Source organism: Enhydra lutris, unplaced genomic scaffold (assembly GCF_002288905.1).
Source record: "Enhydra lutris kenyoni isolate GAN:26980312 unplaced genomic scaffold, ASM228890v2 scaffoldscaffold42, whole genome shotgun sequence".
NCBI classification, from domain to species: domain Eukaryota; kingdom Metazoa; phylum Chordata; class Mammalia; order Carnivora; family Mustelidae; genus Enhydra; species Enhydra lutris.
The window spans coordinates 5709199-5733155 of NW_019154126.1; the positions used below are offsets into that span (position 1 = coordinate 5709199).

General features: G+C 35.2%; 1 protein-coding gene across 1 annotated transcript in view; it reads right to left on the minus strand.

Annotated features, from left to right (window-relative positions):
• The window catches only part of LOC111155577 (MAM and LDL receptor class A domain containing 1), a 757926-nt gene that overhangs the window by 411008 nt on the left and 322961 nt on the right, over positions 1-23957 (minus strand). Inside the window, exons 25-26 of the mRNA XM_022515825.1 lie at positions 13668-13915; positions 9631-9922 (exon numbers count right to left, since the gene is read on the minus strand). Of these exons, the coding sequence (XP_022371533.1) occupies positions 9631-9922; positions 13668-13915 (540 nt within the window). The remainder of the gene's footprint in view (positions 1-9630; positions 9923-13667; positions 13916-23957) is intronic.

Here is a 23957-nt window from a genome sequence, read left to right on the forward strand (position 1 = left end):
CCAGTAATTCCACTGTGGGGTATTTACCCAAAGAAAACAAAAGCACTAATTTGAAAAGATAAATGCACCCTTATGTTTATTACAGCATAATTTACAATAGCCAAAGTATGGAACAAATCAGATGCCCACTGACGGAATGAATGCAGAGCTCGCTCTCGCTCTCGCTCTCTCTCGCTCTCACACACACACACACACACACACACACACACACACACACACACACAATGGGATATTAGTCATACAAAAGAATGAAAGTTTGTAATTTGCTTAAAATTGGATGGAACTCGAGGGTGTTAGGCTAAGTGAAATAAGTCACAGAAAGGCAAATACCACATGATTTCAGTTACATGTGGAATCTAAAAAACGAAACAAATGAATAAACAGACTCATAAATACATAGAACTGGGGGTTGCCAGGGTGAGTGGGGTGATGAGCAAAATAAGTGTAAGAGGATGAAGAAGCACAAACTTCCATTTATAAAATAAATAAGATCAAAAGTATAGTATAGGAAATATTGTCAATAATATTGTAATAATACTGTATGGTGACATATGGTGACTACACTTAGTTGTGGTAATCACTGAGTAATGCATATAACTGTTAAATCACTATGTTGTACACCTGCAACTAATATAACGTTATATGTCAACAAAATAATGAAATTCTTGCTTTAGCACTTAAAATAAGTATTTAAAAAAATACCACTTTGCCACTAGCATCTAAAATACTATATAAAATACTCTTTCCAAAAAAAACAAAAAACATTACTAAGAAAAATTAAAAATCATCTAAATAAATGCACTTACCCTTGCCATAAGAAGGTTATTTTTTTAAAAAGATTTATTTATTTGACAGAGAGAGACACAGGGAGAGAGGGAACACAAGCACAGGGAGTGGGAGAGGGAGAAGCAGGCTTCCTGCCAGGCAGGGAGCCCGATGTGGGGCTCAATCTCAGGACCCTGGGATCATGACCCAAGCCAAAGACAGACATTCCATGAATGAGCCACCCAGGCACCCCTTGAAGGTTAATATTTTAAAATATTAATTGCTGTGGTGCCTGGGTGGCTCAATGGGTTAAGCCTCTGCGTTCGGCTCAGGTCATGATCTTGGGGTTCTGGGATCAAGCCCCGCATCAGGCTCTCTGCTCAGCAGGGAGCCTACTTCCCCCCTCTCTCTCTGCCTGCCTCTCTGCCTACTTATGACCTCTCTGTCTGTGTCAAATAAATAAAATCTTAAAAAATTTTTAAAAAATATTAATTGCTTTTCTATATATCAATGAAAAAATTAAATTTCAGAAACATACCTCTTATAAAACATTATAATTTTCATTAACATAAAAATATTAAATGTCTTTACCATTAAACTAGAATACATTACTGGATCTTCTAATCCATGGAAATAACATGTTCTTCCATTTATTGCAGAAGAGAAATGCTATATGCCTAACTAACTACTGAAGAGTTTTATTACAAGAAGCAGGAAAAAAACTGGCCATTGCAGAACAAACAGAGCACACCTCCAATCCCGGATGATTCCATAAAAAATGACATCTTGTTTACACAGCCGCATTTACTTTTTTACATAGTTAATTTGTGTAATAATTACACTGTAGTAAAGCAATGTGAAAGAATAAATTTTCAAAAAAAAATTCACTGGTTACCTTAACAACTAAAGAAAAATTTTAAATTAATGCATCACCAATATTAGCTAATAAAAAGAAAAATGGTAGATGTGTGTGTGTGTGTATGTATATATACATACACACACACACACACACACACACACACACATATATAATGGATAAAATGGATTATTACTCAGGCATAAAAAAGTACAAAATCTAGGCATTTGCTGCAATGACTTGGATGGGGCTAGAGAGTATGATGCTATGTGAAATAAGTCAGTCAGAGAAACACAAACACCATATGATTTCACTCATGTGTGGAGTTTAAGAAGCAATACTAATGAGCAAAGTGATAAAAAAATGAAAGAGAGGCAAACCATACAACAAACTCTTAATTACAAAGAACAGACTGATGGCTACCAGAAGGGAGGTGGGTGGGGGGATGGGTGAAACATGTGATGGGGAGGAGGGCACTTACTGTGATGAGCACTGTGTGTTGTATGGAAGTGCTGAATCACTATATTGCACAAATGAAACTCACATTACACTGTATGAGAACTGGAATAAAAGTAAAACCTTAAAAAAATATGTAACATTATTACTAATTTCTACTAACACGTTCTATAATTTCATAAGAAGTACTGATTTCATGAATTTAAAAGTGATACATGGGATAAATAATGTGGGAGAAGCCCCTGAATAAATATTTATAAAACTGCTTACCATGTTATGCTATATCCAAAACCGATTTTAAGTATTCTAAATGTATTGGCTAGCAAGTTGCACTAATTTTATACAATATCCGTTGTACAATCTATAAAACTAAAAGAAAGAAATTTCATAAAATAGAGTCTATCGCAGTCTATACATAAATGTGGGACAGGAGAAAGCGGAAGGCGAGGCAGACACTTAGCTGCCATAGCGAGAAAAGCTAAGTTTTCCTTAGAATATAGAAAAAAGCAGAAGGGTTCCAGAAAAAAGTAACTGTATTAAAGAAGAAACAGTAATGTTACTAGTTATTACATCCATGAACAGAAGATGGGTATTTTTTCAATGGACCTAAGTGGCACACACACACACACACACACACACACAAGCAGAACTCTCAAACTTGAAGAGGCCCAGTCAGTATCTCACTGTTCAAATCCAAACTCTCACATGTCCAAGTGCTGGCTAACCATATCCACCACTGTGTCCCACCGAAAACTTAAGCTAAGCATAGCCCCTTCCTAAACATTGTTAGTAATGTGTTCCAAAGAGGCAGAAATTGGGTTTTGAAATGCTATACCCATAGCTAATTTCCATTATTTAAATAGGAAAATATAATGCATTACCTATCTACCCATGTATTTACAACTAAGTTCTAAAAATGCAAATGAAACAGTGAAACACCAATAAAGCTATTGTATTTATTACTGTATTTTGAGAGCCATAAATTCATTTGAGCCAGCAATGTCTATCAGTTTGATTAGCTGGTCTTTTGAGAGTTCACTGTTGTCTTCCTAAGACTAACCTTACATGTTTACATGAACAAACTTAGAAGTGAATCTGTGAACAAACTTAGAAGTGAATGAGATATTCTAAGAGTTCTTTCTTTTCTTCTTTTTTTTTTTTTTTTTTTGGTCTACCACTGCAAAGCCAGCTCTCCTTGATCAAAATGTTATATTTTTCTTTCTCTCTTCTTACATCATAATCTTTCACTTGTTTTGCTTTCCTCTCTACAGATTTTTTCAAAACTTTCTCAATTTCTAGAAGCAGTCCTTGTTCAATTTAGACAACGCATGACTACCTATCAAAGTCACTGAAGAAACACAGTCAAGACAAATGCACAATGAAATAATGGCTCATGGCGCATTTGCTGCTGTGACATCCTTCTCTTACCCATAAAAATGCCCAAGATGAACATTCTATGTAATGCTACTGCAGATAATTTTGAAAACATATTTGTCTACAAATTGTATTTGGAATGTGACTTGAGATTTTCCCTGTAGAACATATTGCTTAAAGAGTACTCTAATGAGTTTTGGGTCATCTAAATATATTTTCCAGTATAAATATTAGTGCCCTCTCCCAACAACACCACAAAATAAGGAAGAAGAGATACATGGATACAAGCATGCTATGGATTTGAGTATTTAAAAACAAGAGGTATTCTACTGTAACATTACCTTGGGAAACACTCTGTAAAGAGTATGCCTGTATAAACTTCTTTCCTCTTCCCTATTTCACACCCAACCAAGTCATCCACCTCCGTGATTTTCAAGAATATTTTTTTTCCTCTGCATGATTATGAATAGTAAGTGAAATCAACAAATTCATTTTTTAAATTATTTTCAAGGGCAGAATTTAGGGATTCATTCAATCAATGAGGTATTTGGGGCTTTTGTGAGAGCCATTTCTTTGAAAAGAATGAGAAAGACAAAGCAGATCTGAACCCTTGCTTTGAGCAATTAAGTTGGAATATGTTGGAGAAAAAACAGCAAGTAGACAATATGCTTTCAATAAATTTCAAGGTACACAGTGAAACTTTGTAATCTCTCTAGCAGGGAAGAGGGGTAACAAGAAAAAAAAAGGAAGTAACATTTTTGCTGAACGTCAACTATTTGCCAGGTATTGTTTAAAACACACTGAATATTACTATCTTACCTGTTTTTCAGATCACTCAGAAGTAAATTCCACTAGCCTCATTTTTGGAGACAAGGAAGATAAGAATTAGAGAGGTTAAGTAGACCAGATGACATTATACATGTAGTGGGCCTTGCAAAGGTCCAAGCCCATGTCTTTAAACCTCAGACACATGCATTTTGCACTAAGCATTTTGTACAAGTTCATTAAATTACAGCCAAGCACAATTGGCCAAATTTTCCTAACTCAGGACTCTGCCTGAGCTGCTGTGCCAGCATTTTTATCAGTAGGTAGCAGCCTTTTAATTACAGCCAAATATTTCAGGGAAATGAGTGACCTCAAAGAGGAGCTAATCCACTTGGTCCCCATTGCCTTACATTTTCTTAAAACAAAAGTTGATTAGCATGTGATATCCCAAAATATATTTGTTGTATAACTCATATTTGGAAATGACTGTAGGGATTTAAAACACACCCACACCCACACACACACATACACCTGTTCCCTGCCTTCATCACACTCGGAATTTTTATTAAATGTCTGCCAACAATGCAGAGAATATGATAGTGATGAAATTTGCATATGGACATTTAGAAGATGAATCCTGGTTGCTTTTTTCTTATTAAAATTCATTAAACAATTATTTTTATCCATCATCACTTAGCAATTAACAAAATTGCCATCAAAATAAGCTCTCAAATATAACTTCTAGAGACTTAAAAATAATTTAATATTACTTTTGCTAATAAAGTCCTGGGTCTTATTTGACTAATTAGAATCACTGATTTCAGATTCAGTTCAATTGCCTCTTCCTAAATATATATGTTTTGTCTCCTCTTGTCTTTCCTATTTTAAGCCACCCTTGATGGAATTGTTAGCCTACCCACATGAATATCAATTAAAAGCATGGGAATAAGAGTCATTTTCAAAAGTTTAATGGATGTAGCTACTGTTTATGGCACATAATGCCATTTACCCTTCTTCAATCTGTACGAGTTCCAAGTTAAGTGTTTTCGCAGGAAAGAGAAATTAGCAGCCTTTTCAAGAAGGGTATATACACATGTTATTAATGACACATCAAAAATATTTAATTAGACTGTCAGAAAGTGATAAGATTGAGCAATTACAATGCAATGTGAAAAAATTATATGTGATCTCGGCAAGAAAAAAACATTTTTTTCAAAATATATGAAAGAAACATATCCTTAATAAAGTGCAAATAATGGAGGCTTACTCTCAAATATCTATACCACCTAAGGAAAACTGACAAAGATGCCCCAAATAAAGGATAATATGAGTTGATTTTATTGCATAAATGTCTACCGTGTGCCAGACATGAGACTAGGCAAATTACATAGGCAATGACCTCTATTCTCAGGGGCCTAAGAAATAAGAGATACTCTTTCTGCTTTACAGATGAGGAAATTGGAGTCTCAGGGCAGTTAGGCAATACATAGTAGTAAGAAGGGAATCTGAGATGAGTAGCTAGTCTTCTCAAACATGGTACCTGTGCTTTCACACTTGGTGTTGGGGAAATATACCTGTACTTCCATTTAAAGAATATAACTGCAATTCTTGGATATTCAGGAACTCTGCCCTAACTAATGGAAGCCCATGGACAGACCTGAAAATGCCCTAGAATATTCACCTCACCTCCTGGACTGTCGACTCTGTCCACTATGGTAGCCATTAGCCGGAAGAGGCTACTGAGCAACTGAAATGTAGGTAATGCAGGCGATCCCAACTGAGGTGTGTTGTGAGAATAAAATATACAGAATTTAAAACATCTTATTAATATTTTTATATTGCCTTTGTATTGAAATGATATTTTTTTTATATATTAGGTTAATGAAAATATATTGATTTCACTTTTTTAAAACAGAACTACTAGAAAACATAAAACTACCTATGTGGTTCACATTTGCGACTCTCTTTATACTTCTATTAGACATTCATGGTATCAGTGATGTGTCCAGGATACCACCCTCCTCCCTCCACGCCCCCCGAAAATCTACAGAGAGAGAGAGAGAGAGAGAGTGGGAGCATTCCTTTAAAAACATCAGTGACTCCAACAGAGTCCTCTAAACTCAAAATGATATCACAATGTGTCAGAATCGCTTCATAGTTCAAGTCTAAACAAGGTGTAGCTTTTCACTTTTCCCAAGAGAAAGTCATATACTTTAAGTTTCTGGAGACACAGTTACAAATACTCCAATAGTCTGTAGGAATGTTAACTCTATACACGCATATTTCTCATCTGCCACATTTGAATGTGGGTATTGTAGCTAAGGGAGCCATCAAAAAATTCAAGTATTTCACCTTATTTTTCAGAGTGTTCATCAATAATATAAATAAAGACATTTGGTTGTTTTTTTTTAATTTTTCTTCTTGGAGTCCTCCTACCACAGGCATTTCTACCAGTTATCATACTTTATGCAAAGGAATACGATACCTTCTTTTGAGCTTTTATTGTTTCCTTTGCTTTCCCTTCCTTTCTTTCTTCCTTCTTATTTGTTTCCTAAGACTAGTCAATACATTTTCAATGCATGTTCATTTGGGGAAAAAACTGAAATAAGCCAATAATTGAGTTGGTCCCAGGTTAGCTCCCTATTTCTTTTGTAATATTATCACAGAGACTCAGGGATACTAGGTTCCTGCTTCAGACAAATTATCCACTCACAGGACAGGCCACCTTGGCAGCCTGTCTGACACCGTCTCTCCTGTCTCATGCCCTTAGACATGCCCACAGTGCTTTCCTCCCCACATTCATTATTTGATCTACTGTGCTCACACATGGCAACCCTATCCAGCAAACCGAAGGAGGCTTTCCTTCCTATAAGCCCCAGGTGAGGTTCCAAACTCCTGCACATCCTATAAATAACCCTCAAATCAGATGCCCTCAGCTGGGGGTTTTCTTCATTTTTTTTTGCATTCTCATAAAGTTTTGTGTACTTCTCCTGGCACTTAATTATAGCCTACCTACTATTAGAGTTACTTGAGGTGTTTTTCCTATAACCCTTTATCATACTGAATTATTCTTAAGAGCAGAGATTCTTTTATTTTCCATTCATCAAAAGGTTTAATATGGATGGCCAACAGACACATGAAAAAGTGCTCCATATCATTCAGCATCAGGGAAATACAAATCAAAACCACAATGAGATACCACCTCACACCAGTCAGAATGGCTAAAATTAACAAGTCAGGAAATGACAGATGCTGGCGAGGATGCGGAGAAAGGGGAATCCTCCTACACTGTTGGTGGGAACGCAATCTGGTGCAGCACTCTGGAAAACAGCATGGAGATTCCTCAAAAAGTTGAAAATAGAGCTACCCTACAACCCAGCAATTGCACTACTGGGTATCTACCCTAAAGATACAAACATAGTGATCCGAAGGGGCATGTGCACCTGAATGTTTATAGCAGCAATGTCCACAATAGCCAAACTATGGAAAGAACCTAGATGTCCATCAACAGATGAATGGATAAAGAAGAGGCGGTATATACATACACAATGGAATACTATGCAGCCTTCAAAAGAAATGAAATCTTGCCATTTGCAACGATGTGGATGGAACTTGAGGGTATTATGCTTAGCGAAATAAGTCAATCAGAGAAAGGCAACTATCACATGATCTCCCTGATATGAGGAAGTGGAGATGCAACATGGGGGGCTTGGGGGGCAGAAAAAGAATAAATGAAACAAGATGGGATCAGGAGGGAGACAAACCATAAGAGACTCTTAATCTCACAAAACAAACTGAGGGTTGCCGGGGGTAGGGGGGGTAGGGAGAGGGCGGTGGGGAGGGTATGTGCTATGGTAAGTGCAGTGAAGTGTGTAAACCTGGCGATTCACAGACATGTACCCCTGGGGCTAATAATACATGATATGTTTATAAAAAATTAAATAAATTATAATAAATAAATAAATAAATAAATAAAAGAAAAAACTTTAATATGATACTTCAAGTATCATAAGGATATACAAAGAACTCTACCATTATTAATATGTGTCCAATAATATATATTTTACACCACTTTGTAGATACTTCAAAATTTTCCTTTTGGAAATGGCTTTTAACTTTTATCTTAGATTTCACAATTTAAGAATCTGACATTCCCAACAAGACTGATTTGTTCTTCATGTACCCCGCTTTATAGCTGTTCATTAAAGTTTGAAGTGGTTGAACATAAACCTTGCTCCCTCACTATGTAGATGCTATTAGATTATTTTTTCAAAGGCTAGACCTATACACAAGCTAGTATAGCCACCATCCAAACAGTCAACACAGAATGGAAAGCAAAGCTTTTCTCAAGGAAGTAGATGAAGTCTGAGGTATCTGAAATGCTCCTGCATTACAATTTCATGAGGACACTTATACCTAAACAGCCTTCAAATGTTCATTTGTTTTTCTCTATACTATTCCACATAGTGCTAGAAACATATCAGGGGAAGACTCTGTCCAACAATCAGTCAACTGGGAAACATCTATCTAGAAACTTCCTCTTAACCAAATGAAAATACTAAATGCAATGTTCCTTATTCCATCTACCATGCTAAAAGCCAGAGCAAACATTTGTTCTTTTTAAAGCACTTTCTTTTTCACTAATTATAAAAGATATAATTTATATACCAAAGGAATGGCACTTTCAGTTTCTTCAGTAAACTCAGGGTTTAAATATTAATATGTCCTATAAATTGACAAAATCTGCTGTCCTTTCATTTTAACAACATAGGCAGTATTTATTTTCATTCCATACCACTGAGAGATCACACAGATCAATGGTGCTTGCTATTCCCACTTCCTATAACATTGTTACTATACACATTATATTGAACATATACGTACCAATATGTTGATATAATTCCTTAGACAAATTACAGAATGAGAGTTTAAAAGAGTATATGAACATATTCAATCTCCTGAACTATTTAAATATGTAAATGCAACCGTTCAAGTCACAATATCCACAGGTCTAAAAAGAATAAAGTAAATGGCCCATCCACAGTCATGCCTAATTAAAATCAAGTAACTCTGTTTCTGATGTTCTTATATTTCATTGGGTAAAATGAAATTTGTTAAGGATTGAATTCTGAATCGGACTGCAAACAGAGGAGTCTTCTCTTACTTTGTTGATCTAAGAAGCAGCTGACTAAACCGAAGTCAGAAACTAGTAAACACACTGAAGCTTGGAAAAAATCTGTAGGACAGCATTATGAGTCAAGGCTTGAAAGATTTTAAGACTTTTTTCTTTATGAAAGCAATGAATCACTCGGGGTTTCTATCATTTCTTCTCCATTTCTTTCCTTCCCTTCCACCTTTCTACTCTATAAAAATACCAAGCAATCACAACTTAAAATGTTGTTGTTAAAATGTACCTGTTGGAAGAGGCTCCGGGAGGTCTCCTGTCACAGAGCGGTGAGGTGACAGACAGCTCTTTGTAAGCACAATGTCATCTAGGGCAATATCACCATGGTGTCCTTCACCAACCCTTCCTTCAAATTGAAGTTGGAAGTCCTCATCGCCAGACAATGATAGTTCCTTCCGCTGCCAGAAATTGCCTTGTTCTACAGTGAGGTTAAGTAGGACCTTTGTTTGGTTGGATACTGACACCTGGATCAAGGTGAGTGCCCCGATGCCATTTCCATACATGTGATAATGAAAAATGATCTGTAACCAAAAACAGGAATATTGTATATAACTAGTACGATTAACTCCACTTTACTTTCAATTGTATCATATCGCCCTCTCCTTTATTAACAGACTCCCAAAGGAAAACTAGATCTGCGTGCCCTGTTGTTCTGTGAGTACTCTAATACTGAGTGGAGTCAGGCCAGCTTTAAATTATAAGTTACGATACATGGAAGACAGAGCAGTAAGAATCAAAAAGAAATTTAGATGAAAACCTGAGCAGAGCTTATTTTCATTCTTTAACTTCTAAATGGAGAATTTCTCAATAAACTCCTAAAGTCCACTGGCAAAGGAATAAAATATCGTTAAAAAGTGATCCATTATCTAAAGACTTTTCATGATTAAACAATAGTAGGAACTAAAGAAGACCATTTTCAGTTTTTTAAAATTTAAATCATTTTCTTCAAAACAGTGGAGTACTCTGTTGCTTATTCTACCATATTCTTGCACTTGAAACATGTTTTTAGATCTACACGATTTCAGGGCTCCGCTATCTACCACCAACTACCAGCAACAGGACAGCAGTTATCCAAATTTAGCTGAAATGCTAGAGATATGATCTAAGAAAGCAGCCTTGGGCATTTCTCCCCCCACAAGAAAAATCAATATAAGTAGTTTCAAAGATTAACAGCTCACCAGATTCTTAGTAATTGTTACACAGAAGGGAAAAGTTAGGGGAAATTCTAGGAGAAAGAACTGTGTAGGTTAGAAAAAATACAAACTCAGAGCACTTTTAAGCTTTTGTCTTATCATGTGTATGAATGAGGGAACACAGTAAAGGTGAGTGATCCCCACACAGAATAAAGGTATTTTTGAAACACCAGCAGTCATGTAATATTACACTTTAGAGAAAGAAAGGAATGAATGTGCTTAAGGGGAAAAGAATCTGATCAAACAAAATATGCAGTGCATACTTCAAAAAGCATCAACTTAGAACAGAATAAGTAAACCATGTGAAGTGACACTACTCAAATTTCCTAGCTGATGAAACCTTCAGGCATTCTTCTGGGATCCAAAATTGTTTCTTCTATTGACAAAGCTTTCCAACACAAGCTCTGTGACCGTCATGACTTGTTCTGGGAGAAGACCCATGAAATCTGGGTTATATGACTCATGAGAGGAAGAAACATAAGGGGCCTATGGCAAACCTCTTGACCAGCATCAACAGACACGAGAGAAAATGGTCCAATGCGCGTCACACATGTCTGTCTGGATTCCCTGCAGTCACAGACATGGCCTTTCTAGTCGTCTGCCTTATTTTGTCTTATTTGTGCAACAAATCTGAGGCCTACCTCTTAAGTTGCAATAAATATTTCCCTGTCTTCTTGAGGTAATTTTTTGAATGATCCCATGTGGTTAACATGCAAACATATAGACATGTGTGTGTTTATACATGTTAAGAAAATACTTGACAACAACATAATCTAACTGCAGGGCATAGTGAGGGAATGCTAAGTATGAGATTCAACTAGAGAGGCACTTTCTCTGAAAATTTCAGAGTAACTCAAAGGTCTCATCCCTTCCCATATCAATCTGTCTCATTCCTCCTACCATCCATCCCTAAAAAGGAAGAAAAATCTTCAATTTGATTTTGTTCTGCTTCAAGGTATTCCACAAGGTCAAGTGACAGAAAGGATTTTCATGAAATCTGGGAGGTCACTCTGCTTACCTGATATACATATTTTTTATATGAGCTACACAATCATTCCCAGCATGATCTTTCCTCACTTCTTTGTATTCAATCTATATCATAAATATTCATAAAATGAACCATTCATCATTAATTTTTTGACATTTCTTCTAGGCATATTTCATTATTCTCACACAGATGTTTAAAACAGTGGGAACTACAGTTCCGGGACCAGGGCAAAATAGAGATGGATGAAATCCTGAGTTACTACACTATGAAAAACAAACCTTTGGAGCATTTTCAGAGGAAGCTTAAGTTAAAAAGCCATGAAGTCAAGCTGGAATACTATACATTTTGTGTTTAATTTTTAATTAGCTTTCTAAGACTAAAATTTGTAAATTTCAGAACATCTATGAACAGAAGAGATTTATAGATAGAGACTTGACATATAAAATTTGGTGTGCTTGGGCTTTGTTTTGGAGAAACCTATCAAGTAATGTGGAAAACAACAAAACAGATGAGAAATATATTTGATTAAAATTCATATTTTTGGCTAACGAATTAGATAAAGTTTAATGTTATTCTGTATAATTTGTTATATTTGCTTTAGACTACTGAGTTTTCTAAAACTCTGATCAGATCATGTCACTCTCTCGCAGAAAATTCTATCAAATGTGCCTCACAAGATAATAGAAATGAGGTTACCCCCTGAGAGTTAAACTACGAAATCAACTTAAGATGAAACAAAAACTTCCAATACAAACTAAAAGCTTAACATGCATTAAAACCATGACAATAGTAGGAAGTGAAGGCTGCTTGGTACAAAACAGAGGAGCGAGCACCTGTAATGGGGGCAGGGAATCTGGGGCGTCTTGGGCCAAAGGTTTAAAATGTCTCCTTCCAAAGGTTAAGGCTCTGTGGCGGAGGTGGCAACACAAGGATATGATACTTTGAAGACAACAAAGATTTCGATCATGCTATTGTCTTTGATCAGCTGACATCTTTCTGAATGTAATTTGCTTTCCTTTCAGTGTTCAGACCCTGAGAACTCACCAGTCAGAATATGTGTGTTCCGATCCTATGGAGATCACACTTCCCATTGTAAATATAAATGCCACATTTATTCATATACTATTCTTTTTATTTTATTTTTTTTAAAGATTTTATTTATTTATTTGACAGAGATCACAAGTAGGCAGAGAGGCAGGCAGAGAAAGAGAGAGTGGAGGAAGCAGGCTCCCCACTGAGCAGAGAGCCCGACGTGGGGCTTGATCCCAGGACCCTGGGATCATGACCTGAGCCGAAGGCAGAGGCTTTTACCTGCTGAGCCACCCAGGCGCCCATATACTATTCTTTTTAAGCAAGATTCTCAGGAAGTCATCTCTGAGTGGTTAATTTATGTTATACGTAAAGCTAAGTTTAGATCCTAACTCAGCTGACTCCCATTCTTTGTGAAATAAAAGCAATCAATAAACAAAAGGGAAGGACCTGAAAATACACAGTCATCATAGAGGCTGGTTGTCCCAAAGAGCCATACAATCCTATTTATAATTATAATAGTACTAACATTTTCCTGAAAGTTCCACAGGATAAGAGCTAAACCCTCTTCTCCTCCTGGCTATAGAAGTTCTACCATTTTTTAGGGCTAATTTTCGTCTTTCCTTTTTCATGAAGACTTCTTCAACCATTTTACAGTGGATCCAGCTATCTCTAACATTTGTTCTTGGGAATATTTAAATATATACTACTTGAATTTTCTTTCTGATGGTGAAATTCTCATAATTCCAGTAAGTACTAAATTCCTTGAGGGGAAGCAACTGCATTTTACTTCCTTTGTACTATCCATACTTTACGGATAGTAACCATGAAGTCTTTTGGTGCTTTCCACAATTCAAATAACTATGGAATTTATCAATAGGATAAATTCTTCCCACAGTTCTAACAACCTTTCTCTTTCATCCATATGGTACTTTCTCCTTGCCATACATATCCTAGGTTGAAGAAATTCAAACTCAGCATTGGTCTGGTCCTGGCCATTCCATTTTCTGTATTAGCTCTCTCAGCAGTCACAACATTTCTGGGTATTTTTCTTACCTTGCAATTTTTGCTTCTTCTGCTGATGACTGGACTGGAAATTCTGGCAGCCCTCATGGGCTGCTGAGGGAACAAGCTCTTTATGAAGATGTAATGACCAGAGGAGTTTCCTAAGGTGTGATCAGCTGCTGGCTCTGTGCCTACAGCAGGGAGGCTGCTAGCTTTCAGATTCCAGTCAAAGTCATCATCCTGCTCCTGCTCCCAAGAACAGAGGTCAAATTCAAAATCACAGCACCCACTGGAGGTACCTGGAAAACATTTCCCAAATTATGGCAGAGAGAAAATTAGTGGGCTTTAAGATACGCAGTCCAAAACTAGAGCAATCTTGACACATCCTGTAACAGCACCTGAGAAAATTATCCTGACACTAGCATTAAAATAGAATATTTTAAACCTATGTTTAATAATTAATGCTTCCGCATTTTATCTTAGAGAAGACTCAAATATCCAATAAATATCATTTAACCTAGCAAAACTTCAAAGTGTTAGGTTACCAAAGATTTCGAAAGCCGTTTAATAATTTGTCTACAATATTTTTAATATTTCAACCAACTTGTTTTTAACAATTAGCCACGAAAACTTCCAGAGACAAAAATCAACCATGATCTTAGGTCATTTTTGCTGGCAAACTGCACCAGTCCCAACATGAACTGAACTTGTAAGTTTGGTAAAATAAAAGCTGATTATCTAGCGAGGCTTGGGAAGACGTGGGAGTAGTACAGTTCACATTTGGTTACTACTTCATTTTTAGAAACTAAGGTTTCTAAGAATTAAAATTCTGATAAATGTAATTAAGATGCTAGAATGGCTCAGGGAAGCAACTCTGTGTGTAAGAAAGAGGTGCATAAAAAGACAAAAGGGATAAAAATACATTTTTGTTGAGGGAAAAGAAAGTAATTTTGTCCCAAAATGAAACTGGTTATTTAGAGACAGGAGGCTTACAACAAAATCTGTATTGAAAAAGAAAAAAAAAAAAAAGAAGAAAAAAGAAATTTGTAAAACATTTGTGAAGGGGAATCACTGGAGAATTTTTGCTAGGGTCAGGACTGACTTGGATTGGAATAAATGGGTTTTAAAAGTACACTGGTATAAAACTTAAACTTGGTTTCTCTCTCTGCTAAAAAGATGGTTTTCTTGGATTATTGCTCTGCTTTAGTAAGAAATTATAAGCAGAGTTTCTGTTTTGTCTTTATCAGGTCTTGACTACCTGAAACAGTTAAAACTTCTCAAAATTAAAGGAGCAAAGTTTTGCTAACAACTAGATAATCCAATGTTTTTGCCTACGAAATCCCTTGTTAACCACGTTGGTTAAAGAAATAATGAAACATTGAGTTTTATAGTGACTGTGATCCTACTTAGACACGTGCTTTAGAACCTTCTGATATTGTTAACAATCTTCCCGAACATTCAAATTCTCAATCGTCTTTTTGACAAAAAAAAAAAAAAAAAGGGAAAACAAAAGAAAATAATATTTTAGTTTGCTACACATAGTCTTTCCATGGCTTCTGCAAGTTTACTTTTCCACAAATCTGGTTCTCAGTCCCAGTATCAATGAGAAGATATTTAAGTATTACACACATTTCCTCCTCTAAACACCTATTTGGTCAATGTAATTTTATTTCTTCTTTCTTCTCATCTTTGCTCCCCAGGTCCTGGTAGGGAATTTAGGAAGCTTCTTATTCTGTTCAGTACAGTTTGGGTTGGGAAATGCTGCCTAAAGTAAAAGTTATGAATCACTGAAATTGTTTTTTAAAACATAATCTTCATTTTAGAGACGAGAAAATTGTGAAACAGAAAAAGGTAAAAAGTATACTAATTGGAATTTATTATAATAAGTTGCAGAAATTAAATATGTTAGGTTGCATGAAATACCAACTATCTCTCCCAGGTTCCTAAAAATATTTTATTACAAATATTGCTAAAGTTTTCTTCTACTTCCAGGACAGCAAGAATTATTGAGTTCAACTATGACCTTATTGACTTTCTGCCTACTGGGTCTATCCATTTCTTTTCTTTTTTATTGTCTTATGTTAGTCACCATACAGTATGACATTAGTTTTTGCTGTAGTGTTCCATGATTCATTGTTGGCGTATAACACCCAGTGCTCCATGCAGTATGTGCCCTCCTTAATACCCGTCACCCAGCTCACCCATCCAATGCCTGACTTCAAGCTGTATTACAAAGCTGTGCTCACCTAGACAGCATGATACTGGCACAAAAACAGACACACAGACCAATGGGTCTATTTCTGATAGATGGGTACAGAAATCTCTGACTATGATAGTCGATTCATCTATTCTTGCAATTCTAGTAGATTTTGTTTCATGTTGTATGACAACATGATAAATGTGTTTTATCTAATAGATATTATTAAATAATATCTAATAATTATCTAATAGAATGTGTTTTATCTAATAGATATTATTAGATAACATCTAATAATTAATTATCTAATAGAATTATATTAGATGCATATACATTAGGGATTGTCATGCCTCCTTGGGGAAATGACTCCTTCATTGTTATATAATGCCTTTATTTAACCTTGATAACTTTATAAGTTTTTATTTTACCTTCATTTATTTTCCAAGGCTCTCTTTCCCTTTCGTAGATTTGAGTTTCTGATTTAGATCATTTTTCTTGATCTAAAAACTTTTTTTTTTCAAAGTAGGTTTTCTGGCCCCCCAAAAAAAAAAAATTTCTCACAATTCGTGTTTGTCTGAGAAAGTTGAGAAAGTGTTTGTCTTTTACTTTTGAAGGATAATTTCACAGGGTATGAATTCAAGGTTGGTAGTTTTTTGTTGTTGTTTATCCCCCCAAACACCTTAAATGTTTCAATCTACTCAGTTCTCATTTGTGTAATTTCTGAGAAGCATAATTCTGACCTTTGTTCGTCTGTATGTAAAGCATCTTATCTCTCCAACTTCTTTAAAGATTTTACTTTGATTTTCCATAGCTTGGAAAGGATATATGTTAAGTGTAGGGGTGTTTTTTGTTTGGTTGTTTTTGCATTTATCCTGCTTCATGTTCTATGCTGTGGTTTTGTGTCCAACATTGATTTGGGGGGAATTCTTAGTCATTATTTTTCCAAATGTTTCTTCTGTTCCTTTCCTCTTTCTTATCCACGTGGTATTCCCGCTACACACATTACACATCTTGTTGTGAAGTCCTTGAACATGCCGTTGTTTTTTCTCAGTCTTTGTTCTCTCTGCTTTTCAGTTTTGGAAATTTCTATTGTGATGTCTTCTAGCTCAGATATCGTTCTTTAGCTGTGTCCAGGCGACTAATAAGCCCACCAAAGCTTATTTGTTTCTGTTGCAGTGGTTTTGATCTCCAGGATTTCTTTCTGATTCTGAGGATCTCTATTTACATTGCCCATCTTTCTTGCATGCTGTTTTATCCACTAAAGGCCTTAGCACACTGATCATAGTTATTTTAAATACCTGGTCTAATAATTCCAACATGCCTGTCATGTCTCTTTCTAATTCTTCCTCTCTCCAAATCAGACCATGTGATATTTTCTCAATAGCTGGACATGATACACTGGGTAAAAGGAACTGCTATAAATAGGCCTTAATGTGGGGAGAGGGGAATAATTCTATAGTTCTATGATTAGGTCTCAGCCTTTTAGTGATCATGTACCTCTGGACTGTGAACCTCACAAGCATTTCTCAGATTTTTTTTCTCCTCTCCTTACATGGAATGGGATATCTAGAGAGGGTTAGCAATGGAGATTTCCCTTCCACCAGGCCAGTTAGGCTCTGAAAATACTCTGGCAGTTTAGGCTTTCATTGTCTGAGGGAATGCCTTGTGAGGAAAAGCAGAGTGCTCTGTGATACCTTAAAATGGTTTCCACCGATCCCCCGCCCCCAGCTCTTGGAAGCAGGAGAGGATTTTTCTCTGATATTTACTGGAAACCTGGCCAAACTCCTTGCAGTATTATATTTATACACAATATCATAAATAAAGATTATAAATATCAATCTCACAATATTACAGGGTGTTCCGATAAGTGGGTTTCCTGAAGTTTTTAACTCTTGGGCTTGTCCATGTGGCAATCCCAGCACGTCATCAATAGCCAACTCGGATCTCTTACCCAGGTACTGGTTCCGTTAGTGGATTCGGCCCCCGAGTTTCTAATCTGCTAATGTGTGATTCCCTGGGTTCACTTGCCTCTCTTCAATCTCGGAGACATTTGTCCTGCGTCCTCCTTCATTTATGGATTTAATAAGAGTTCTTGATATTTTAGTCTCTTCAGCCTTTGACTTGTTAGAAGAGAGCTGTGACCTCCAAAATCTTCATATACAGCACTGGACGGTAGGAACTACACAAACCTCTTCCTATAATTCTGCTGGTAAATCCTACAGCTGATGATGTAAGCAATGATGCTATAAAACTGAGCATTGTGTTACTAAGAGCTTGTATTTTCTAAAATTGTATGTTTAGGATACTTTTCATGTTCTTTATGTTTAAAGGCATGATGCAGCATAAAGCCAATGAGCAATCTGATCTTAAGTAATAAAATGTATAGGTCAGAATTCTTTGATAATAGTTATTCTTTATCAGGTTCTCTCTGAATATTAAAGTGAAAATGAAAATATTAAAAACCCTAATTTTATGTGAAGCGGTGCTCAAAAACTAAAAATAGTTAAGAAGGATCTAAGTTGCAGCATGTTAAGTACTTATATAGATTTGTCTCTTCAAGAAAGCTAGTTAGAACAAGTTCTCAAATATTTAAGGAAATTTAATGTACATGAGAGTAGGAATGATTCTGCCACCAAAGCTCTCAGGGCCCTGTTCTTCAGTGCACAGGCCAAAGGAAGACAGGTGCACATCCCAGCTGAAGCCACAGCAATTCTGGGACAAAGATTCTATACTATTGTTAATAGAATGTAATCATCAAACTCTTTAAGACTCTCCAAATTCTGCTAGGCATCAAAATCATGTCTTTATGGATTCATTCTTATAGTTAGCATAGATCAGATATAATTGTTTAAATACACAAAAATTATTATGTTATTTGAAATAAAGTGGAAAATTTGAAAATACATGGGTCTTACCATTGTTTTGATACCATTTTGGAGTGTAAAGACCACTAAGATGAAAGTTAATTTTATCACACCATCCAACAACAACAACAAAAAAAAACTTGCCCAATAGTGAAGAATGGCCTAAACTAATTTTCAGTTTTTGAAACAACTAAAAATTAATTAACTTAAGAAAGCATCAAGACTAATATGCTTTTTTTTTAAATGGTTTAACAGTCTAGCTAACTGTTTTACTACTTTCAAGGATAGAGAAAATTTCTCTGTCATAATTCTGTCACCAAATGAACATAATGGCATTTTCTATCCAATTGCTGCTTTGATTTTTAAAAATTGCATTTGAAACTTTCTGGTAATTTATTCTTTCCTACAATAGACTGTAATAGTCTCTTTTGCTTTAGAATAGTAAAGTTCTCCTAAGTATCCTTTCAGAGGCCTGAGAGGTAAATACATTAAAATAATAATGAACCCCAACTCAGCATCGTTTAGAAGCTGAATAGTTGTCTTAATTAAAAATTATAAAATGAAGTAACTAAATCAGTTCACCTTGTGTTGGAAAATTTATCAGCCCATGAAGACTAGTTTGCCATATAGACCAGCATCCAGAATGGCCAATTGCATAAAGAAATGATGTTGGGAGATGGAGAGGAGAAGTGAGTTGGGAGAAATTGGAGGGGGAGACAAACCATGAAAGACTGTGGTCTCTGAGAAAAAAACTTAGGATTTTGGAGGGGAAAAGGGTGAGGGGTTGGGTGAACCTGGTGGTGGGTATTAAGGAGGGCACTTATTGCATGGAGTACTGGGTATGGTGCATAAACAATGAATTCTGGAACACTGAAAAGAAATAAAATGAAATTTAGAAAAAAAAGAAATGTTTGCTGGGGAAAATCAGATTTGTTCTGTTTCAAAAATCATACAAATGATGCTACATGAATTTCTATCATGTAAATTCTGTTTTTCTTCTGATATTTACTATTGTTTTAAAGATATTTTTCCTTGGAAATTTTAATTCTAATGTATCAGTGGGGGAAATACAATAAGCAAGCATAAGTTGTTAAGATTTCAGATCACTGTGGTGAGAAGGAACAACTTATAATTTCATATTTCACAATTTCCCCTGGGTACCAGGTGAGAAAAGCAGCAAACAGTCTTTTGTGCAGATGCCAATTCCTGTCATTTCATGGAGCAATTAATGCCAGAACCAGACAGGTGTGCCATCAGGAAGACAATGATCACCTTTGTCTGCAGCTCTACCATCCATCAAACCAGTTTCTACCTTTCTAAATGCTCTAACTTTTCCATCGATCACTATCTTCATGAGCATGAAATATCAGTTTCATTAAAAAAGTTCATAATTTTGAAAGGCAATAATCTAAATCCTTTTAAGACCCAACCATCAAATTCCTAAAATTAAGATCTCATTGTTCTATTCAATTGTTCGTTCAATATAAATTTATTGAGCATATGCTATAAATAAGGCACATTTAGGAAGATAAAAAACTAACTGGAAGGGGGGAGCTATTGTGTATTGACCATAATGTGTGTCAGGTTCAGAACATTCTCTTTATTTAAGTTATGTTATGTAAGTCCCACAATATATCAGTATAATAATTGTTATTTTTAGTTTGGTTGATGAGAAAACTGAAGTTCAGAGTAGGATACTAAGCAAAGTATCACATTGTAAGTAGCAGAACTATGAGTTGAAGAATGATATACACAGAACCCTGTGCCACTACTCCCCCTTATAATGTAGTATGCAGTGCTCCAGGATGGGAGCTGCAAATAAATAATAATAAATCTACAAATACTACAGGATAAGAACTGTATGTGTCTATGAGAAAATTCTCAAAGAGATCTCTTTACATGTAGGCGGCTATGAAAAGATGGCAACCCTCCACTTTGACTTGATTCTTCTTGAGGTAGTTTATCAATTCTTTTACACTGTTCATCTAAATATGAAAGTCCTATGGACATATGGACATATGGAAGAAGGGTCTGTAGTCAAAGGAATATGATGAATCCTATAAATTATATCTGTTAAAGGGATTTAAAAATACACGAGCATATTATTAACACACTAGCTCTGAGAAATCCCACAATATGGAAACTATTTTTTTATATAACAAAGAATATTCCCAACCTATCTAAGGAAGCTATGAATTTATTTATTTACTTATTTAGTAGAACTATGAGAATTGTGTAGATTATTACACTGATCATGCACAGGACAAGTTTTACAAATTCTATTAAAATAAACAAGGAAAAAAAGCATAATTTGAGAAATTAGTTTTCAGTTATAAATGGGGTACTTTCTCAGTTTTGTGACTTTGGAGATTGTTTTAGTTTCTTAGTGATTCCATAATAAAGTACAACAAAATGGGTAGCTTTAAACAATAGAGATTTATTCCCTCAAAGCTGCTAAGGATAGCAGTCTGAAATCAATGTGTCTGCAGTGCCATGTTCTCCCTGATGGCCCTAGGGGAGAACACTTCCCTGACTCTTTATACCTTCTCGTGGATACTGGCAATCTAAGCATTCATTGGCTTATAGATACATTCCTCCAGTCACACGACATTCTGTGTGTTCTCACATTATCTTCCCTCTGGATGTCTATGTCCATATTTTGCTCTTCTTAAAATTGTAACAGTCATTGGGTTAGAGTGTACCTTAATCTAGTATGACCTCATTTTAATTCAGTACATCTGCAAAGACGCTGCTTCCGCTAAGGTCACATTCACAGTTCTTCGTGGACATGAGTTTTGGGAAGACACTATACAACCAAATACTGGAATGATTATGTTCTTTAAAGCAACTCTCTTGGGTTTTGAGGTATATAATCACATAATTAGAAAATAATTATAATTTTGTGTTACTGTATTTCATTTCACGCCTTACATACTGCCTAGAACCAGAACAAGAGTGTTAAATAATAATAGTAAACACTCTTAATATAATCTTGATTTTAATGAAAATATTTCATTGTTTCCTTCAATTTATTCAATCATCTATAAGATGTTAAAGTTCTATCATTCTAACTATTACAGAAATCACCTATCAGTTGGTTATGATTTTTTTCAGTGGTTTATTTGGTTACATGGACAGTGTGTTATTTCCTTTAAACAGTGTAAGACCCTGACCTCAAAATGTATAATGGTTCTAATGCTGAATTTGGCTTGCTACCATTTTCAGTTCTTCTACATTTATATTCACAAGGAGTTTGAACTATAGTTTTCTTACTTTTCCAATTTTTTGGAGGCTTCATTGTCAGTGATATATTAGCTTCATAAAATAAATTCAGTCATTTTCATATGTTAGAATAGTTTCTTTGGTCATTCTCAGTTCATTAAAATGTGATAGAACCCTGTAGTACCTATCTCAAGAGATAAAATCAAGGACATTTGTTGATAACTTTATTTGATAGTTAATGGTCTATTCAGGTTCTCTACTTCATTAGTTAATTTTGGCATTTTTCTCATAGAGAGTTAACTATTTCATTGATATTTTCAAGCTATCACAAAGTTACTGGTTTCTATATGGTTATTAATTCTCCTTTAACAAGGCTACATTTATTCAAGTATGTTTTTCTCCTTTTTTAAAATTAAAAATTGGTATTTTATCTACTTTTAAAAATAACATACTTTTGAATTTATCATTTGAATTGCTTGTTTTCCAAACCATTACTTCTTTCTCCTGAGTTTCTTAATACTACTTCATTTCTTATAAATTTTTCTTTTTAAGTAATTTCAAACTTATAGAAAAGTTGTAAGGATAGCATAGCACTAGAAAACCTTTTGACATTTAAATAAAATAAGGGAATAACTGTTTTGAATAATAAATTTATCCTAAAAAAATCAACAACTTGGAAGAAATGAGAGAATACCTTTAAAAAAAATCCTTAAAACCAAAACAAATCTGAATAAGATTCTATCCATTACAAAAACTGAATTCATAATAAAACATTTCCCACATACCCAACTTTAAACTCAGATGGCTTCCTGGGTCAAATCAATTGAACTTTTAAGGGTGAAACTGTATTAACTTACACAAACTCTCTCAGAACATAAGGAAAGAGAACCCTTCCCAATTCTCCTTATGAAGCCAGTATAATGCCAATACCAAAGGCAGACAAGCAACTATAAGAAATTTAGAGACCAAGATCCCCCATAAATATAGGTGCAAAAATCTTTAACAATATATTTTATCAAGGAATGTGTTTGACTTAATGTTCAAAAATCAAATAAGGTAATTCATCATTTTAATACAAAAGGAGAAGAAATCATATGATCTTCTCATCTAGATGCAGGAGAGGCACTGATAATATTCAACACTTCTTTATGATAAAACTTGATGTAAACTAGCAATAAAGGGGAACTCATTCAAACTGAAAAAAAAGAACCTGTGGAAAACATAGAGTTAGTTTCAGACTTAAATGTTAAATATTGCAAAATTTCACCCTAAGACTGGGAACAGGGTAAGGTAGTCCAAAAGCACCTCTTTTATTCAACAACTGTCCAGAAAGTTCTAGTCTGTGCAATAGGAAAAGAATGTAAAATGGAATTGAAGAGAAAGCATATAAAAACACATGGATGGAACTAGAGGGTATCATGCTTAGTGAAATAAGTCAATTGGAGAAAAACAACTATCATGATTTCCCTGATATGAGGAAGTAGAGATGCAACATGGGGGGTTAAGGGGGTAGAAGAAGAATAAATGAAACAAGATGGGATTGGGAGGGAGACAAACCATAAGTGACTCTTAATCTCACAAAACAAACTGAGGGTTGCTGCGGGGAAGGGGGTTGGGAGACGGGGGCGAGGTTATGGACATTGGGGAAGGTATGTGCTATTGTGAGTGCTGTGAAGTGTGTAAACCTGGCGATTCACAAACCTGTACCTCTGGGGATAAAAATATATTATATGTTTATAAAAAATAAAAACTTTTAAAAAAATCACATAAATTAATCAGTTATCTACACAAAAAATTTCTAAGAAATCTATATGGTAACTACTAGAACTCTTAACTAAATTTGGTAAGGTTACAGGATACAAGGAAAATATATAAAACTCAATTGTATTTTTACAAGTTATCAGCAAAAAAAGTTGAAATTAGAAAGTAATTTTATTCACAATTATGAAAAGAATAAAGTATTTGGGAATATATATTAAAAAGACATGTCTATACTGGACTTGCTTATATAGGATGTCATCACTGGAAAACTCAGGGTCATTAGCATTCAGTTTTCTT